Source organism: Lepus europaeus, chromosome 8 (assembly GCF_033115175.1).
Source record: "Lepus europaeus isolate LE1 chromosome 8, mLepTim1.pri, whole genome shotgun sequence".
Taxonomy (NCBI): domain Eukaryota; kingdom Metazoa; phylum Chordata; class Mammalia; order Lagomorpha; family Leporidae; genus Lepus; species Lepus europaeus.
This window is the reverse complement of record NC_084834.1, coordinates 31229743-31251126: the sequence shown is the minus strand read 5'-3', so window position 1 is coordinate 31251126 and position 21384 is coordinate 31229743. Positions and strand designations below refer to the sequence as shown.

General features: G+C 39.3%; 1 protein-coding gene across 1 annotated transcript in view; it reads right to left on the bottom strand.

Moving 5' to 3' along the window:
- TTC29 (tetratricopeptide repeat domain 29) overlaps positions 1-21384 on the bottom strand; it is a 264832-nt gene that overhangs the window by 117010 nt on the left and 126438 nt on the right. Inside the window, exon 8 of the mRNA XM_062199063.1 lies at positions 5424-5515. Coding sequence (XP_062055047.1) covers positions 5424-5515 — 92 coding nt within the window. The remainder of the gene's footprint in view (positions 1-5423; positions 5516-21384) is intronic.

The window sequence follows — 21384 nt, the reverse complement described above, 5'->3', positions numbered from 1 at the left end:
TTTGGATTTCTATGTGTAAAAATGTCTTTACCAAATTGACTTTCCAATTTTATCAAATTAACTTTCAAAGCTATATCCTGGATTTTGATACTCAAGGAAAAATAATGTAAAAAGAAAAAAAAAACTGGAGACTGCTTTGCATATCACTTTAAAACCTTCAGGAAAAAAATTATTATTGTTATTATTTAGCTGAAACAAATTCAGGGATGCTTAGATTCATGTTCCTAAAAGCTGATGTATTTTTGATGGAAGCATATTTTGGATTAGATTTGTTCTGTTGAAGATTACTAAATCTAAATACACACAAATAAACAAAAAATTTCCATGAATAAGGAATAGAAAAGTAGTATAAATCAAACTATTGCTGGATGATTTTATTTTTCTCCCCAGTGGACAACAGATCTCCAACGTGTTCAAAATTATCTGGAATTTGCTCTAACAAATTCAACTACAGGAAAGTATTTCTATCACAAATGCTATGCTCTACTCAATGAATGTAATATAGCTGGCAAAGTTATTCGTACAGTATTTGAAATGCAAACATATTCTAGCTAATGGATTTTTAAATGTAAAAGTTAGCAACATATTTAGAAACCAATTTCTCCTTGAAAGAGACAAAAATTATTTTCTTACAGAAAGGCTTCAGATTATTTGTATAAGTTGAAGGACAAGGTTAAAATGTTAGACAAATATTAATTCCAGTTTTCTATATGCAGTGCACAGGTGCAACTTGAACAGCACATTATATGGTATAATCATTAAATTCATTCAACCAGACCTTTGAGAGTTAAAAACATATATTCTGAGGAACAGGACTCCTCGGTCCAAAGAATGAGAATGAAACAGTGCAGAATATTTGTGTATCAAGGTGATTCCACTTTCCAACTGGGAAAACAGGACTGTTAACACCCACGTCCCCTGACAACTGTCCAATTATGTATATCACACTTGGCCTACTGTTTGCAGTAGAAGTAATCAATAAAGGATGTGGTTGAGTGAACATAGATTTTGGTTGAACCAATGCATGAAAACTTAATCATTTACTCAGGGAGAAGAAATCAAATAGAGCAGAGATGAAACAGCCACTAAGGGGTCTGTTGATTGTGCCACCAAGTCTGTGGGCCACAGATGAAAGTAATAAGGCAAATGGGATCAGTGACAGGAGAAAATGTAAAAAGCTGTTCTTAATTTCATGAATTAATAGAAATATTGTGATGTATTTTTTGGTCATTTTAGGAGATTTCGCATCAAAGCCTGGATGTTCCTGTTTAAAGAATATATGAGAATTACTAGGGCATGTCATTCCTCTCAAGCAAGAAGAAATTAATTTCCAGTTATAACAGAAAGGTAATTTTCACACTTGGAACTTTGTACTGATTGATTTAAAGATCACTGTGGAAAGTTTACCGGGAAATAATTTAACCTGGGTTCACAAGCAGATTTCCAACTGGTATGGAGGAAACCCAGAGATGGGACAGTTGTGACCAATGTGTCTTGAAACACATCTTTGTGATTTTTTTCTAGATACTTTTAAAGAATCATTCTGATGATGTTGAAGTTTGGCATTTCAGTAAAGGAGTAATTTCAGTAAACAAGGCAAAAAATACCATAAATAAAATTGAGGGTGTTTTTCCTTCTGTAGTTAAACAGTCTGTCTTTATAATATTTACTTCAAAATTTCTCATCTCATCTTTCTATGTTTTATGGACCATAATTCTGGTCTATGTACTTCATAAAGCAGCTTTTATCATTTTGGAGCATCAGCTTTTTTCACTAGTATTCCAGTGGGAGGCATTTTAAATGTTTAAATTTGTATTTTTGTTATGTCACTTAAACTCTTGTGCAGTTAATATTACTCAGATGAACTGTGAAAAATAACAAACCTTGGTCACTGCTAAACTTCCTCAATAATTCTAACACCAGCTCTGAAGTCTAATATAATCAAATAGGAAACTTTGGGTTCCCAAATTCTTCGTCTTGAGAGAACGTGCTGTTTTTTTTCACTTGAGGGTTCAGAATCAATTCTTATAACTATTTTAGATGCTTCTCGCCTTCCAGCTTATTCACCTTTCATGGAAGCTCAGTGGACGGCCTTGGACAAACACTTATCCTAGACACAGCTCTCCTCTTCTCTTTCCTTGAAGGAGATTAAATATGTTTATATAGAAATTTTTATAGAAATAGAGCTACTGTTAGTGAAACTGGTGGAATTGCACAGGTTAGGGAAAAGAGATTTGGAGGGAATGCTGAACATCACCCACCATATGACTTGTATCTCAGATGGTACTGCCAAAGGCGCCTCTGTTTTGCATGTGCTCTATCCCTTGTATGTTGCTGTAAACCTGAGAAGCACAGTTTATAATGTGAAAGTGATGATGATGACATGACAATGACAATGGCAATGAGTGTGTAAATGTACATGCAAGTTTATTGAAGAATACCAAGCTCGCAAAGAAAAAATTTACTTAAACTGTCCACACAATTAATATAGGAGGATTTCTACTATTTAGTGGACTTGATTTAATAAGGATTCTCAGATATCCAAGAGTGCTATTGTTGACCTGCATATGATTTTTGGTTTTGAAACATCCGCCCGTCAACAGGTCGTAGTCTTGGATTATTGTGCACAGAGGCTGAAATATGTGGGGTCTTCCATTCCCCTGAGCACTCCTCTATAGACACCAACAGTGCTGCAAAAGGGCAGATTTGGCCTTGAAGCCTTGTTGTGGCCTGGGTCCCCTATGGCCTCAGAAGAGATGTCTCCCTTACCCTCGTGCATTTTTCTAACACTGCACAATTAAGAACCTCTGCCACACAACACATGGACAGCATTATTGTACTTTAGTAGACAGGGATTCTTACAAGTGGAATTATTTTTATCTGGTATAAAAGTGAATTTGGGATAAATCTTGTTCCATTATCTGTTTGCCCTAAGGCAAGTTACTAGGTTACTGAGACTATTGGAATAGAATAATTCACATTCCTACCAAATCCACACTTGACTTCAGAAAATATCAAATACAGCTACATTGTCTCCCATTCCTAACTCCCTAATAATACTTAAACAGCCAAATTAAAACATCAGATTGTCTGTTGTTGCCAAAATGTACCAGATAACTGTTTAGTTCTCCTCTTAGTTTTGGCTGTGTGGGCTAGGAATTGAAATCATAGGGTGTAGACTAAAGTACTCCAGATGAGACACAAGGTTAACATGTGAAAGTTATTTGGGGAGAACTTCCTGTCTCCAGAAGTTTCAAAAATAATTATAGGGGCCGGCACTGTGGCGTAATGAGCTAAGCATCCACCTGTGATGCAGGCATCCCATATGGGCACCCGTTCGTATCCTGGCTGCTCCTCTTCCTATCCAGCTCTCTGAAATGGCCTGGGAAAGCAGTACAAGATGGCCCAAGTGCTTGGTCCTCTGCTCCCACATAAGATACTTGGAGAAGCTCCTGGCTCCTAGCTTAAGATAGGCTAAGCTCCGGCTGTTGCAGCCATTTGGGGAGTGAACCAGTGGATGGAAGAGCTTTCTCTTTGTAACTCTGCCTCTCAAATAAATAAATAAAATAATTATAAATACTGTCAGCACCCAAGAGGGCATTCCAATACTAGTCCTGTGACACAGTAAAAGCTTATCAAAAGAAAACAAATTTTACCTGGAGTTTAAACTCTTTAGTTATGTTGAGACACAAAGGAAATATCATTTTGTAAAAAAAATAGGTTATACGGATTTAAAGAGGTACATTTACTGCAAAGCAAGAGGAAGAATATAATCATTTTCTATCGATTTCTTTCAGTGGTTAAAACAGACTAAAAACTGGACAAAAAAAGCAGAGTTGGTTTATTTTAACAGACATTAAGTTGAATACTTATAAATCTCTTCTTTGTATTCAAGCATTTGTTTCTTCTTGTTTTTTAACTTTTATTTAATAAATATAAATTTCCAAAGTACAAATCTTGGATTATAGTAGCTTTTCCCCCCATAACCTCCCTCCCACCCACAACCATCCCATCTCCCACTCACTCTCCCATCCCATTCTTCATCACGATTCATTTTCAATTATCTTTATATACAGAAGATCAACTTAGTATACATTAAATAAAGATTTCAACAGACTGCACCCACACAGACATACAAAGTATTGAGTACTGTTTGAGTAGTAGTTTTACCATTAATTTGCTTAGTTCAACACATTAAGGACAGAGGTCCTACATGGGGAGCAGGTGCACAGTGACTCCCGTTGTTGATTTAAAAATTGACACTCTTATTTATGTATGGAAAAGTTTTAAAGGACAGCTGGTTGGTCTTCCCTGGATTAGTTACCGATCTTTATTTGGAAATAACTTACCTGTGTCTTGATCCCCCTTTGTTGAGTTAGCGTCCATACTCACCTTATAACTGTGTCTGTGTTTCTGTACCACTTACCCAGCAGTGACTATAATTTATTTGGTATTTTGTACAGTCCCTTCCATTTCTTTGGTATTAGTATTTTGAGCAATTATTATTATATTAGTAATGATAATATACACTAGTGATTCCACCTCCAGCTCACTATGCATGTCATATTTTAGATGACTTTCTAATAACAATTTCCCCTTTCAAAATACCACTCTGTATGTACTTAAAATTTAAATACAAACAGGAAGAAATCAGATCTTTATTTACCTATATATATGCATATGTATATGTATCTATCTACACTACTGCAGCTATTTTTAGAAAGCTATAATATTGGATATAATTGAATTCTAAAAGCAAGGTCTTAACTTTGATAATTTTCTCCTCCTTATTCCATCATGGCTTAATTCATAATGGTATTATATAATGTAAAGATTAAATGAAGTGTACAGTGATCACAATATAAGTGAAGGGGAAAAAAAATCATATATTTCCCATGGGAAAATTATACATCAGAAATTTGTATTTATACTTTTGTTAAATTTGATGTTTTAAATAGAGTACATGAATATTGGTTTTGTACCCAATTGTCTATCCAGATATGCTCAATGGAGAGATGTCAGAAAGGAAGAAGCATGACTGAAGCATAAATGGAAACTTTCCTCAAAGAAGAGATCTAGGAAGGCCATGGGAAACTGGTCACTGAAGCGTGCATTTCTGTGCTCTCTGCTTTCTTAACCTTCGAGATGTGACCTGATTTTCTCTCTTCATTCAAGGTCATCACTAAACTTACAGAAAACAGAAGAGAAAATAATACAAAGGAAGACAGACAAAGAAGAGTTTAGATGCATATTTTAAAATACCACAAGGGTTTAAAATAACTTACAATGAAAGGGTCACTTAAGAAGGGCACTGCTTAAAATTTAAGCAGGCAGTAATGGAAAGCGACAGACCTCAAACAATTTAAGTCTTCCACAGCTGAGTGAATTCACAGTGACAGCAAGGCAAGGATGTGCTAACTTACCTCCTCAAGACCTTGGCTACTGCTTCATAGGCTCTCCCCAGGCTGAGATCATCATCGAGGTCTGCAGAGATTCTGCAGCACGTGTTAAGGACCTATCAGGGAGAGAAATACATACTGAACACAGAGCATAGCAGATACACCACTCTTTCATGTTTCATTTCATAACACAAAAGATGAAAATAATTTTAAATGCCCCTGTAATTTTTTTTGGTTTAAAAATTATGTAGGCATGCTTTATTTTTATCTGTAACACTACTTGTTTCATGGCAATCTGTTTAAGCCTTGACAGTGAGGTCTCACTTTTGTAAAAATAATTCTTCTCTTACACAATCCTGAAGCTTCCAATTTATACAATGTAGGTGTGAAAAATGATAGAATGTTTATAACATTATTTTAAAATATGAGACTATTATGAGTGGTAATATAGGGTAGATTATAATATTCTACTATGGAAGCTTAAGTATCACTTTTCTTTCTATAAATAGTTGTTTGAAAAGCATGAATTTAGTTGCTAGATTATTTCTAAACCTATTATTTTATTAGATGCATATCTCATAGTGTGTATATGTATACAGAATACACTAAAATATTTCTTACAGATGTACCTCATTACCAACAATCTCTTCAATAATCAAAAGATCACAGCTGCCAAAGCCAACATATGATCTTAATTTAATTTAACACTGACATCATCAGTACGGTATAATTTTCTTCTTTACTCTCCCCCACCTTTCAATAGAAAATAAAGAGAAAAACATATAAAACAAAATCTCCATTCTTTCCTTTTCTCTCATTTTTACTCAACCCAACCTATTACACACATGAGGACACAGGAAATCTCCAAAGACCTCTATGGAAATCCTTTTTGCACATCTTCTAAGCAAAAATTAGTGAGTGATTCGATGGCATTTGGGAGGGAGATGCAGAATGACAGGGACATAAATAGACTGTGAGTGAGTGCTGCTGCCAGAATTAGGCAGCTGCAGGTTCAAGGATTAGAGGCAATGTTGATATTAATCTTTACTTTCCTAAGGTTAACTTTTGGAAGATTATTTCAATGAGGCCATTGTGATACCTCACAGAATTTGAGTTTTGTGTGTTTGCAAATGAGTGCTTTGACATAATGCTTATTCAAGTTACTTATAGACCCGAGTTATAGTTTCTGCTAAATGTGCAAGGTTCAAAATTTTCACTGATTGTGCTTAAAATTACTTATCTATAGTTAGAAAATTATAAGTATGTATTATAGGATATAATGTGTTTCATTCTACATATAGATTATAGAAAGATTCAGTCAAGTTAATAAACATATTCCACCATTTCATGAACTTTTCATTTTTTGTGGCATGAACTTTAAAAAATCTATTACTTTACCAATTTTGAAATATTTAATATATTATTATTAACCTTGATTCTTATTTTTAAGCCTCTGGACAAACCCTGTATAAAGATGAGAATATACGTTTTACTCTGTCTTGCATAACTGACAACACCTACGCTTAATCAGATCTTACTTGACACAGACCTGTCTGATGTAAGGACAGAACCTCTGAAATTCATGAATTTATCAGAGAACTTATTGAATCCAAATATCAAAATATTTAGGAAGAGATTTTCTAATGTCATTTCTTTTACTCCATATGTTTCTATACGACATTCAGAACATTAAAGATTATTGTTATCTTGGGCCAAAAATAGGTCATTCTCTTCTTCTGCAAATACCATGTCCTAGACACCATTTGGACCTTAGGAAACCTTAAATAGATGAGAACATGCTTGCAATTCTCAAGCCATTTACAGTGCAATGGTGTAGGCATTGGACTAAAGCAATTATGTGAATTAGCAATGACTGAAGACTTGTTTTTTCAGAGCTGAAACTGTGCTTATATTGCCCCTCTCTCCTGTATCCCTGGCCACCATGGGCCCCAAAGCGTATGGCAACGTGCAGAGGTGCTCAATTTTACATGAGATGTGTGACTCTCTTGCCTATAGAAGGGAGGTAGCTGCCTGCTTTCCTGTTGATGGCTCCCATCCCACACCAGAGTGCAACAATCCATGGAGCAACAGGGGCACAACTCACCTCAACCAGGGTTTTTGGCTTTGCCCTTGGACTTGACTCTGTAGTAACTCCCTTATGGAGAAAGATGCAGCCTACTGTAATGAATTTGTAGACTTGGATTCAAGTCCTGGATCTCTCATAACCAACACATTTGGGCCCAAAGCTTTTTGTGTTGAATTTCCTCATGAGTTAAAAAGAAAACCTAGAGTTGTAGTGAGGTTACCATGAGGTAACATAAAGTGATATGTAAACCTCAGGACAAGAATTCTTTGGGAATCTCTTAAGCACTCCTAGTGAACAGCTAGCTCCTGGTGGGAACTTCCCTCCTCATTTTATGTACGACTTGAGACTTTGGGTAGCTCCTTAAACAATTTACCTAAAAACAGGAAATATGTAGGCAGTAGGAAGAATACAGTTCATTATGGCCACATAAGGAAACAGTAAACAACAGGAAGTCCATATTGAGGACTTGTAGAGGAGCTGGACTGGACCAAGGGTAAGGCTCTGCTCCTCAGGAACAGGAACTCCAGGGGGAGAGAACATGCGGGCAAGTGAAACCACAGAGAACACAGGGCACGCTCTGGCACACTGGTGAACTGTGTAGTTCACACTGATGGGGGTGGGAAGGTTTTCATTATGACTGAAGAAAAACCCCTACAAATATATGGAAAAACAACACGAGTTATGAATACTGTAAGCAATAGGATGCTGTATGCTGATCAATGGTAAGCTACTTCACCTACTTTCTGGGAAGGTACAATCTACAAATCAATAAATATTGATCGACTTGAAACACCTAAGAGTAGATTTCTTTTTTATAAAGAACACTTCAGGTGAGAAAATACAGCGTGGCAATCTGAGGGATCTGTTGTACCTGATTGACTAGCCTTGTGGCACACAGTATGCTGGAAGCTGATCTAGGATTGGGGTGGGGATCATTTTTCTGTCAAGGGCCATTTGGATATTTAGAACATCATGTATGGGCCATACAGAACTAACAACTTAAAAGTTAGACTGCTATAGATTTACTGAATTTCAAGTTCTGCCTGTGGCTACCTTGGCAGGGCCAGATCAAATGATTTTGTGAGCCTTTCACTGCCCACGGGCTGTACTTTCCTCAGCTCTGCTTTAAGGAGATACATGGGAACACATTATTAGGTCTAATAACATCAAGCACCGACTGTTTCCTTCCAATTCTTATGACTACCAGGTACAAGGTTATCTTAGAACAGAAGAAAATGAACTGTTTGGCATTGATTTCTCTTCCTGCCTTCCTATTTTTAACCCTTTGCAATTACTCTTTTATATCCCTTTTATTTTAAACAAACTTAAGAAAAAATCCAGCAATCAGCTTTTATTAGTGGGATTATTCCCATCACCTCTTTGTCTGCTGAGACATTATAAGACAACATCGTCTTCGTCCCTTTGTTTTCAAAACTTTAAAGATAATTGTGGAGTCACATGCAGTGGTAGGAAATAATACAGAGCGATCCCATATACCTTTCACCCCGTTTTCCCCTAATAATGCCTTGTGGCATAATTAAGTGCGTTGTCACAACCAGGGAATTGGCACTGATGTAATCCACCGCCTCACATTTGTGTGCATTTTTATTAACTTGTATGCCATTTTATCATATTCATTCATTCATGTGAACACCACCACAATCAAAGTACAAAGAATTCTCTTTAAGGATCTATCATCAGACCCTTTTCCAGTTCAAATTTGTCTGCTGTTAGGAGAAAAAGAAGAGAATGATAGAGTAACTTTTTTTTTCCCTTTTCCTTGGGTAAATGTCCAGTTTTGAAAAAAAAAAATTCCGAAATAATTTGACATCTGCCTTCACTCACCACCCCCCTTTTTAAAAGTCATTTTCAAATTTTATTAAAAAATTTAAATTTGAATAGAGAAAAAAACAAGAGAGGGGAAATCACACACACGGAGTGAGCTAGCTCTCACCCACTAGTTCACCCTTAGATTCCTGTGACAGCCAGGGCTGGACAAACAGCCAGAGGCCAAAGCTGGGAGCTGGAAACTCAACTCAGATCTCCCGCACATGTGGCTGGAACTCATTTACTTGAGCCATCACCGTTGCCTCCCAAGATCAGCATTATCAGGAAGCCGGAGATGGCAGCCAGAGCCAGGTTTGAAACCAGAATCTTTGTTATGAGATGGAGGCATCCTAACTGCTTGAACACTCTTCTCTTTTGGGGTACCTTCTTTAGTTTTTGCCAATGAAATTTACTTGGCTAACTGATAGAAGATAAGGGGTTGGTTAAACTAACATATACCTAGGTATGAATGACTCAAACATCATTACATCATTAGCTTTTTTTTTTTTTTAATTTTAGCTCTCACATATAAGGGAGAGCATGCAAAATTTGTCTTTCTGTGTCCATTTTATTTTACTCAATGTTTTCCAGTTGTAACCATTTTGATGCAAATGATAGAATTTCATTTTTTAATGGCTGAATAACATTCCTCTGTGTGTGTGTGTGTGTTTGTATATACCTGGTTTAATTCCATATTTTGGGTATTATGAACAGTACTGCTATAAATATGGTGGTGCAGGTATCTCTTTGATACAATGTGTTCATGCTTTTTGGCTAAGTACCCAGTAGTGGATTTGCTGGATCACATGGCAAGTCTACTTCTAGTTTTTAAAGAAATCTCCATACTTTTTCCACAGTGAAGTTTACCATATATTGGTGAAGTCAACATCTTTTCATTTGATTGTTGTTTATGGAACTTGCCTGTGTTCTTACTAAAGTGTGGTCTTTTTGCTTTTTGTTTATTGAAGTTATTTTGTGGAGCATTAAGCCTCTGACTGCAGTGTTAATTGAAAATATGTTATCTCAAAAAATTAATTAAAAATCATTAACTCTGCCAGAGGAAGTTACAGTTTTAAAAGGAAAATATTTGGTTGCCCCTAATCATTTCTACCGGGTAGTCTTACAGAGTGAAGTGAAGCAATGCAGACAGCGTGTGGCAGGATAATTTGGAGCAACGGTTTTAACAAAGGCTACACTTGTCTTGAAATCTGACCTTTGATATGCCCTCTTGAGAAAGTACTAGTCTTTATAACTTAAAAAAAAATCTACTTCTGGACTCTCAGGTTTTCCAGAAGCTCCCATGCTTTTCCACCATGTTTCTTACACGGCGGCCTTGGGAAAGGCAGAAAAAGCAAAGAGCAGAACAGGCAGCAGCAATGGGATGGCTGCAAGGTCACTGCGTGCTGGTTTCATTCCCTCCTGTGGTCACACTCTTCAGGATGCCCAGAGTTCAGAACCAGTGTGTTATACAAAGAACTCTTCCACTATCTTCGTGTGACTGCTAGACAGAAAACGATGTCTCTGCTCTGCTCTTAAAGACCTTACTAAGGGAGGCCGGCGCCACGGCTCAATAGGCTAATCCTCCGCCTTGTGGTGCCGGCACACCGGGTTCTAGTCCCGGTCAGGGCACCGGATTCTGTCCTGGTTGCCCCTCTTCCAGGCCAGTTCTCTGCTATGGCCCGGGAGTGCAGTGGAGGATGGCCCAAGTACTTGGGCCCTGCACCCCATGGGACCAGGATAAGCACCTGGCTCCTGCCTGGGGATCAGCGCGGTGCGCCAGCCGCAGCAGCCATTGGAGGGTGAACCAACGGCAAAGGAAGACCTTTCTCTCTGTCTCTCTCTCTCACTGTCCACTCTGCCTGTCAAAAAAAACACAAAAAACAAAAAACAAAAAAACCCAAAAAACAAAAAAACCTTACTAAGGGAAGAAGACTTAGAGACATGGAATTCATGTAGTGCTATAAGTCTATGTAAAGGGCTAAACATCTAATTCACAGACATGGACGCTACACAGATACTGAGTTTGCTCTAAGTGCTGGGGATAGAGTTGCCATCATGTAAAATCCCTGCCCTCATATACTTTGCATTGTATCTGAGGGATGGGGAGGCAATTTGTAATGAAATAAGGAAATGAGTGAATTTTCAGAGAGCTGCAAGAACTATGAAGGAAATATAACCAGGGGAGGTTTCATATAGGAAGAGAAAGTCATTGTGCATTTTAAAGGAGTACCAACTGGATTTGTAGAGAGAAGTGCAGCTTGAGTGAGCCTTTGGAGATGAGGAAAAACAAAAGGCTGGTATGGATGGAACCAACAATGTCCAACAGAGGAACAGATTGAACTTTTTTTTTTTTTTTGAGAGGCAGAGTTAGACAGTGAGATAGAGAGACAGACAGAAAGGTCTTCCTTTTCATTGGTTCACCCCCTCAAATGGCTGCTACTGGCCGGCATGCTGCACTTATCTAAAGCCAGGAGCCAGGTGCTTCCTCCTGGTTTCCCATGCGGGTGCAGGGCCCAGGCACTGGGCCATCCTCCACTGCCTTCCCGGGCCACAGCAGAGAGCTGGACTGGAAGAGGAGCAACCGAGACAGAATCTGGCGCTCCAACCAGGACTAGAACCCGGGATGCTGGCGCCGCAGGTGAAGGATTAGCCAAGTGAGCCACAGTGCTGGCCCAGATTGAGCTTTAAACTTCATTCATAGAATGTTTCTTCTAGTCACACAGACTAAGAAATTGCAACTTCAATTTCATAATATTAAGGGACAAAACTGTCAAACTGTCAAACTTCAATTTGTCTTTTTAATGACAAAGAAAGAATTTGATTATTGTTGTGAAGGTAAGGCAGGTTATTCATTTTCATCCTTATATTTTTATAGGCTTAAAAAAGTGATCTTTTGCAGAATTCTTTTTTCAAATAATTTTTTTTTCTTTTCTACTTCCTGGGTAGCTCTATGTGCTTAGTTAAATATATCCCATTCATAATGGTGCAGTGGGCACTCTTGTTTCCCATCATTCCAAGTTTTCAAAATTTAATGTGGAAAAAATTTTGGTTTTGTGCCTAGCACAAGCAGAGGAAGGCCCTTTCTCCCTGTGGTATATCACTGTGCACGCACAGCTCAGATCAACCAGGTCATGTTATGCTAAAGGATAAGACTTCCAGACACGAAAATTATATAGTGCTATAAGTCTGTATAAAGTGCTAAAATTTTAGTCAAAGACACTAACTCATTACACAAATACTGAGCATCTTCTATGGACCAACTCTTATTCTAGGTGCTAGAGATATAGTAGCCAATAATGCAAAACACTACCGTTTAGCCACATTAGAACACATTCTCTCTACCATTATTTCTGTGGGGGAAATAATGGATAGAAACCATGAAATAAGTCCTAGAATTTAGCCCACCCATTCAAAATGGGGATTTTGAAGCTTTGGAAAAAAAAAAAAAAGTCAGTGAATGCTAATCCTTCTTGCACTTTGTTATTTTCTTTCAATACACATTCCTTTCTCCCTCTGCCACTCTCTCCCCTTGTTCTGTCTTTCTTCCTTCATTAGTTCACTGTATGAGTCAACAGGGTCGCCTAATTTGAGAGCACAGTACAGGCTCTGGAGGGGTCGTACGGGATAACTAGCCAAACTTCCCTCTAGGTGTTCCGGTTTTCTTCAGCTATCACAGGCTCTCAAGTCAGGCAGGTTTACTACTGAGCTGAGTGACATGCGTCAGGTAGCCTATGTCCTTGGATGTAAAATAGAAAAGAATAAAGCCTACCTTGAAGCCGTGTTATAACCTTCCGATAAGATGAGGTATCTGAAAGTACTAAATAAAGACTTGCAGGAAGCAACTGCTGAACTTTGCCTGTGCTTCTCTAACCCAGTGGCTTTTAAAAAGGGGTTATTTTCCTGCACCCCATGGGAGACCAGGATAGGCACTTGGCTCCTGCCATCGGATCAGCGTGGTGCGCCGGCCATAGCGCGCCAGCCGCGGCGGCCATTGGAGGGTGAACCAACGGCAAAGGAAGACCTTTCTCTCTGTCTCTCTCTCTCTCACTGTCTACTCTGCCTGTCAAAAAAAAAAAAAAGGGGGGGGGGGTTTATTTTGCCCCTACCACAGATATTTGGCAAGCTCTGGGATTATTTTAGGTTGTCATAATTGCCAGTCAGGGGATGGTGTTATTGGTATCTCTAAATTCAAGGCCAGTGATTCTGCCAAATATCCTATAATGTTCAACCCACAACCCATAACAAAGATTTATTGATCCCCGAATATGTGAAGAAACCCTGAGCCTTCATTTGAAAAAATTTCATGATTGGAAACTATTCCCTTGGAAGGCCAGCCACTCAATCACCAGTGAATTATTTGAGAAAACAACTGGGTAAGCTGAGGCAAGATCTGTGACTTCAACCTACTAGTCATGCTTATGATCGTGTCTTGTGGGACACGATGAAGTGCAGCCATCTTCATGTGATCGTCCTTCCAACACTGAAAAGTGCCTGCTTATTCCTCTGCTGTGCCCCCAAACTTGCAGTCATGCAGGATAGCCTGAAATAAGTAAGAATGGAAATGCCTGCAGTTCACCCACATTTGAGTGGTTTCTTTCTAGATTTGTCTACAAGTCTGAGAGTATTAGGAGAGCTTAAATGACATTATCTAGAACAGAAATTGTAAAACCACAAAAGGCATCCAGCAAGTTTGTCTATAAACAAGAAGTTATAAGTTCATTGCCAAGCGTGCAATTGTTTTTACCTCCTTCTTCTTTTTGCACCATAACTAGGCAGCATGGATAACATTTCGTAATAATTCCCTTTACAAACCCCAAACTGTGTCATTTCATAAAAAAAAAAAAAAGTTCAGCATTGCTTTCAATACAGTGCACTACTCTGAGGGAAAAGTGGGCAATGGTTCTGACTTACACTTGTGCAATAAGGAATACAAAATTTAAATAAAAACAAGTTCACCAGCTTGAGCTTGAAATCATTGTCAAATCTTATTGGAGACACATTTATTCTGATATCTGGCAATCTGACTCCCTTTAGCCATTTCACAGTTGGTGAGCAGAAAGGATGTTTCTGCCTCATTTACAGTGTCTGAACACGATTCAGACAATCAACTGCAACATTAGTCAAAGAAATCAGTGGCTAATGATTTCTGACAAGCACTGCAGTCACAGGCTAAGGACCAGACTGGGCAGCAACAGCTTTCAGGGCTATTTGCTGGAGCCAGCAATAGGCACTGGTGGAAGAAGGTTTAAAAGAGAGTAAACAGAATTGGGCCTGCATTATATAAAGGTTCTAACATACTTTCTAGAAAGCCAAAGTATCTGCATGCAGTAATTCTTTTTTTATAAATTTTTATCTTGAATGAATTTACTATGCAAATTTACAGACTATCACATGCAAAGATAGTTAAGTAGTTTGTATTCTGATGAAACAATATTCTTAAGTTGGAAGTAGTCTAGCCTGACTGTTTTTAATATTGATCATTTGGAAGATGTACTCTCTGACCCCTGAGACCCGTTTCTCATCATTTAGACTGTTGGCCACACACTGAGTGTCTGCGTCGCCGCACACATAGTAAAGGTTGCATGGTGTAGGGCAGAAAGGACTAAGTAGTAAATGACACTGGTTCTAGCTTCTTTGCTGCTGCTAGTTCATTGTGGGACCTAGGACAAGTCACTGGGTTGTCTTGTGTTGCCACTTCCAAATCTGGAGGATGATGGGGCTGGATTAAATGGTCTAGAATTCTTCCTTCAATAAATATGGTTTAGATTTTACAATGTTACAATGATATATTTAGTAGTCTAAGATATGCTCTAATTGTTCTCAAGAATTTATTTTGCCTTATTAATCGCTGATCAACTCATTTTTCCTTAAATCTATCTGAAAGAAACAAAATAGTGAATTATTTCATTCAACCAGAATTTTATTTTCATACTTCCTCCTTAATTGAGAAGTTCTACATACTCTTAAAGTACTGCTTTTTAAAAAATGTCTACACAGGCCGGAGCTGTGGCTCACTAGGCTAATCCTCCGCCTTGCGGCGCCGGCACACTGGGTTCTAGTCCTGGTCGGGGCACCGATCCTGTCTCGGTTGTCCCTCTTCCAGACCAGCTCTCTGCTGTGGCCAGGGAGTGCAGTGGAGGATGGCCCAAGTCCCTGAGCCCTGCACCCCATGGGAGCCCAGGAGAAGCACCTGGCTCCTGCCATCGGATCAGCGCAGTGCACTGGCCGCAGCGCGCCTACCACGGCGGCCATTGGAAGGTGAACCAACGGCAAAAGGAAGACCTTTCTCTCTGTCTCTCTCTCACTGTCCACTCTGCCTGTCAAAAATAAAAAAAATAAAAAAAAAATAAAAAATATCTACACATTGCAGTATAGTTGATTGCAAGGTGAGCTGAATTTACAATGGTATTTGGTTAACACTAAACACCAATTAAGTTCAATGATTGGTATTGTTTGAAAATAGCAAATTTTTGCTTAACAGTCAGAAATTCAAAGGAATTTCTTGAAAATTCATGGTTACTGTTAAATTTTATAACCTGAATTAGAACTGATAATTACTTTTTTCACATACTTGGAGTTCACACCTTTTTTTTTAAGATTTATTATTTATTTTGAAATTTAGAGTAACACAGAGAGAGAAGGAGAGGCAGAGAAAGAGAGAGAGGTCTTCCATCCACTGGTTTACTCCCCAATTAGCCACAATGGCTGGAGCTGCACCGATCTGAAGCCAGGAGCAAGGAGCTTCTTCAGGGTCTCCCACGTGGGTGCAGGGGCCTAAGGACTTGGGCCAGCTTCTACTGATTTCCCAGGCCATAGCAGAGAGCTGGATCAGAAGTGGTATAGCTGGGTCTCAAACCGGTGCTCATATGGGTTGCCGGGTGCTTCAGTCTAGGGCGTTAACCCGCTGCACCACAGCACCAGCCCCTCACACTTTTTTTAAAAGCTTTGTTACAAAGATAGAAATTTTCTTAGAAAATTTTTAAGAATCTTTTCTCACTGAAGACTCTTTACACATCCAATACACAAATCATTCTCAACTCTCAAAATAATGAGACAGAACTCCTCATACAGTTAGAAATGAACATTTCCCACAATGGAACATACTGCTCAAAACTGGCTATCTCTTTAATTTGTAATTATAGTTTCACACTATGTTCACAAGAAAGATATTTATGATGAATTTTTATTCTAATTTGAGCAGTTACTTTCTTTACTGTAAATCAGAAAGCATGGAAATATTTATCTGATACAGCCCAATCATAGTGTGAGTTATATTTACAGCTCTTCTAAAGGGAAAATTTCCCTGCCCTTAACCTCCTGCTAAGGAAATCCATCAGAGGCTTGGTTTTATATTTTGCTTGGAGGCCTTTGACCAAACGGTAGGCAATTTAAAGGCTGTCCAGCAATGTATGAGGTGGCCTGATATGAAAAGTTCTGTTCAGTGTAAGACTGCAGTGATGAGTTAGTTCAATCATATCCTCTTAGGAAATTCAGACCAATTGAGCAGTTAGAAATAGCAGAAGTGGGAAGGTGTCCAGAGATAAATGAACATCAAGAGGGCAACCAAGTTATGTCAATGGAGTGAATCAACTGACTGGTTGCTGAAGGGGTAATAAGAAAAGTCAGTCCCTCATCTTCCAGTGGTCTTCAAGTTTCTGAGTCTTCCTGGTTCTGTGAGGTCCTTGCTGCTGCTCTTGAAGATTCATAGGATTATGATTTCTCTCCCTGCCCCATAAATGTTTACACTCAGCTCCACTGTGTAAGGTAACCTGCAAGAATTTCTTTCATGAACCTAAAGAATAAAACTGAGAAGTATTGAGAAATAAAACAGCTGTTTAGAGCTAAAGAGGCAAGAAATTAATTCCAAGACTTTTTCCTTGCATGCTTATGAGACAAGAACAATACAGGTTGATTCTTCCCACAGCAAGAGAGAGGCCAGCAGACACAAATTGCACATGATGATTAGTGATGTCATTGTTGGAAATAAGGAAAAATACATTTTTATATAGTTTTATGACCAAGAAATTCTCAAACTCCACTTGGTTAAGATTTTATGATGAGGAAAAGTGTGACAAATGATTGCATTATACCTATGATTAACATTACCAGTAATATCAGTTCTCTGTTATTTATGGAAACTAAAGATAGTGGTAGCAAACGGAATTAAATGGAGTGCCAGTCAAATCTAATTTGACCAAACACATGTTGCCACTGTCTTTGCCCATTCAGAAATGTCACTGTCCATAACCTGCTGGGATGTGCTGGACTCTGGGAACCTCACTCCAGGCATAAAAGACTTTCCCTATCAGGAATGAGCTTCATATTGTCCCTCCTGGCCCTTGTTCCCTGCCGTTCCCTTTGGCAGCATTGCTCTTTCTTACTCACTCCTCTCTAAGTACGTTGTATGCACACACAGAAACACACACACACCCACACCCTTTCACTGCATTGTCGTGTGTAACTACTTACTAATACACATTTATACCTCTCCAATTACATCCTAAGTGTCTCGAGGACAGGGACTCTATCTTCTGCTTTCTATTGCATTCTGAACTCCTAGTCTTATGTTAACGTTGAATATTGTTGAATGAACACGACAGATCCCTCGGAGGGAACCAGTTGTGAAGCACTTGCAGAAGAAACATTAGTGTGGATGTAACAAGTTCCTGAATCTTGCCTTAAATCTGATACAATAAAGAAAAAAAGTCAGTGTATAACTATGGTAGACAGAAAGTATGTGAAAGTTTTCAGTTAACAGCCAGTCCTGGGGTGTTTAAGCATCAGTAAACAAGTCAGATTCTTAGAAGAGTACAGAAATGAAATTTCAAGATAACACATGAACCACCGGCCTAAACAAGTGCTAGCTTTGTCACCTCACAGTCTCCAATGAAGATCCCCCTCCCATTGTGAGCCCACATGACCATTTTGCTAGACAAGGATAGGTGCATTGGAACTCTAAACACGAGTACAACAGTTACAGTATTTTGAGGAATGAATCTGTGTATCTGTGGAGGGAAAACAGAGCGCTTTTTCCTCTGCCTTTTCTTCTTGAATGATGAGGGACAAATCCAAGCACAGCTTCTATCTCCAGGGGCAACAGAATGAGGCAGAGAGGTCAGGTGTGGAAAGTCACCAGAGTGGTGACACACTGGGCTGATCAATGTCCACTGCTGGGGCCACCTATCAACCGTCTTTGGTTTGGCTGCCTTGAGCCAACCGGCTTCTGGCTTCACACGACAGGGCCAGGGAGTGTTCTATGGTTGTAAGTGACTATCTAGCAGGTTTTGATGAACACGAACACTATAGAAATTTCTGTATTTCTTCATGAAGCGATTTCAGCTAGGAGGTTTGGCACTCCTCTGGCAGTAAAGCCATGATCTTTTCATAATCCCTCTTACCAGATAGTTTTTCTCATTTGAGGAGGAATTCAATGAAATTTCATTTTACCTTCTCCCTCTCAGAAATCCATGAAAGCCCTCAAAAACATTTTGAGCATATTCTCTCCGTTCAATTTGATAGCCTTTCCAGGTCAGGCCATTATTCCAGTAAACTCGGTAAACCCTAATTTAGACCCACGATGTAATGCTTTCCTATCAGGCTGTGAGAACACATTTCTATAAGATAAAACATGGTAGGAAAGTTTTCCTCCAGATGCCTTCACACGGAATCTTGCCTGCCACCTTTTCCCAGCGACAGAAGAGACAAGAAAACAATTTATGAGTCATTTCCATCTTGACACAAGCGACGATGACTGGCAACTCTGCCTGCCAAGGGCTTTTATCAAGTAGGTTATAACAACCAGTAATAAGTGTAAATAATAAATGTCTGGGGTCTTCAGGGAAACAGTAGCAATACAAAATGATTCTGGGTACTTCAGATGGGGCTCTGCCACTCTTGGAATTCCCTGGCTTCCCAGTAGAGTTTTGGCCTCACAATAAACAACAGTTTAGTACTTTATCTAATCCCAGCCAGGAGGTGAGTTCAACAGCGAGCTTTTGCAGCTGTTCACATCCAATAATCTATCCATAATTGATGAAACAGGGAGGTCAGATGTAATGGCTGCTACTATTCCAGCAACAAATAAATGGTTATTGACAAAACAAGCCGGTGTGGCGCAGAGCGCTGAACAGTGACAGGCAGGAGAAGCAGGGAGGCTCTTCATCTTGAGAATCCCTCTGCGAGCCATGTGGCAGAAGGGCCACCCCAATGCACGAGCAGACGGGGGTGACCTGTCAAGGGAAAGGGAGGTTGCTGGGAGAACACAGAATGCTGAAGTCAGGCAGAGGTGGGAAAGAAAGTGATGAGTGAGCCGTGCACAAGGCTGGGGACCAGGGGAAGTTCAACTGCACGAACGGTTCAGAAATGCCTTTGAATGCTTACACTGTGATTCTCATATCTGAGTTGCTTCCATCACACGGTGTGTCTTCACTCATCTGCCTGGCTGTCAAAGTGTGCCGCCAGGAAGCCTCAAATACCAGAGAGGATGCTGGGGATGCCACAGTGCCCAAACCCTCTCTCTGAGCAATGGTCTTCAATATTCTGCTTGACACTGTGGCCAGTGGATTCCTTTTCCCTCTTTGTATCTTTAAAAATCTAGAAAAATCACGTGCCATTTTAAGAATATCTTTTTTTTTTTTTTTAAATTTTTTTTTTTTTTTTGACAGGCAGAGTGGATAGTGAGAGAGAGAGAGAGAAAGAAAGGTCTTCCTTTTGCCGTTGGTTCACCCTCCAATGGCCGCCGCGGTAGGCGCGCTGCGGCCGGCGCACCGCGCTGTTCCGATGGCAGGAGCCAGGTGCTTCTCCTGGTCTCCCATGGGGTGCAGGGCCCAAGCACTTGGGCTATCCTCCACTGCACTCCCTGGCCACAGCAGAGAGCTGGCCTGGAAGAGGGGCAACCGGGACAGGATCGGTGCCCCGACCGGGACTAGAACCCGGTGTGCCGGCGCCGCAAGGCGGAGGATTAGCCTAGTGAGCCGCGGCGCCGGCCAAGAATATCTTTTTTTAATTTATTTTAGTTTGTTATTTCTATTTTTCTGAAAGGCAGTAGTGACACAGACATACAGCGAGAGAGACAGAGACAGAGAGACCTTCCATCTACTGGTTCGTTCTCCAAATGCTGCGATAGCCAGGGCTAGACCAGGCCAAAGAACTCAATCTGAATCTCACACGTGGGTGGCAGAGACTCAACTACTTGAGTCATCACCTGTTGCCTCCCAGGGTGTGCAGTAACAGGAAGCTGGAAGCACAGCTGGGACTCAAACCAGGTACTCCAAAATGGGATGCTGGCCTTCCGAGCAGTGTCTTAACCACCAGGCCAAACACTGGCCTTGTCTTTTGTGAATATTTTCAGATAAGCCAAAGATGCAATATAAAGAAGCTAGAAAATTTATCGAGACTGGAACTAACCCTGAAATATAGTCTGCTTAAAATCAAATTTACTGCAAAGGAGTGTTGGTGGAAGGTGAAGTTTTCTTTAATAATAAAAAAACAAACACTGCACTTTATTCACTGCAACCCATGCAAAGAGTATAATAAAGCATTTAACTGAGTATACTTTTATTGACTGAATAAAATTCAAGATATTTAAACATAAATAAGCAGCTGAAATCCTAAACCTCCATTCCAATGCTACAAAATATTGTTTTTACACCATTTACTGTGTAATAATATAAGATGAAGAATGGTAGAATGAAATGGTAGTTGTTATTGCTATAGGTAGTCATAAAGAGGCTTAAGAGAGAAATTTTAAATATTAATATCCCTAAAATCACTTAAATCAATTTAACATCTTTGGTGGTTTATTTAGAGCTGTGATTTATTTTATTCTTTGCAACCAATGCCTTTGATCAGCTCTAAAATAATATATGAGTGGAAAATAAAATGGCAGGAACAAATTGCTGCTAGCACTCTCATTGTAAGCTTTAGATTTTATAACATAAACTCAAAAAGTACCATTAATGTTTGGCATTTTCAAATTACTTATCAATGCTCAGAAATTGAAAATTATAGCGCCCAGAAGGAATTGTAAAGATCACTTTTGGAATAACTTGCCAGTTTCCTTGTTTTCTTGGT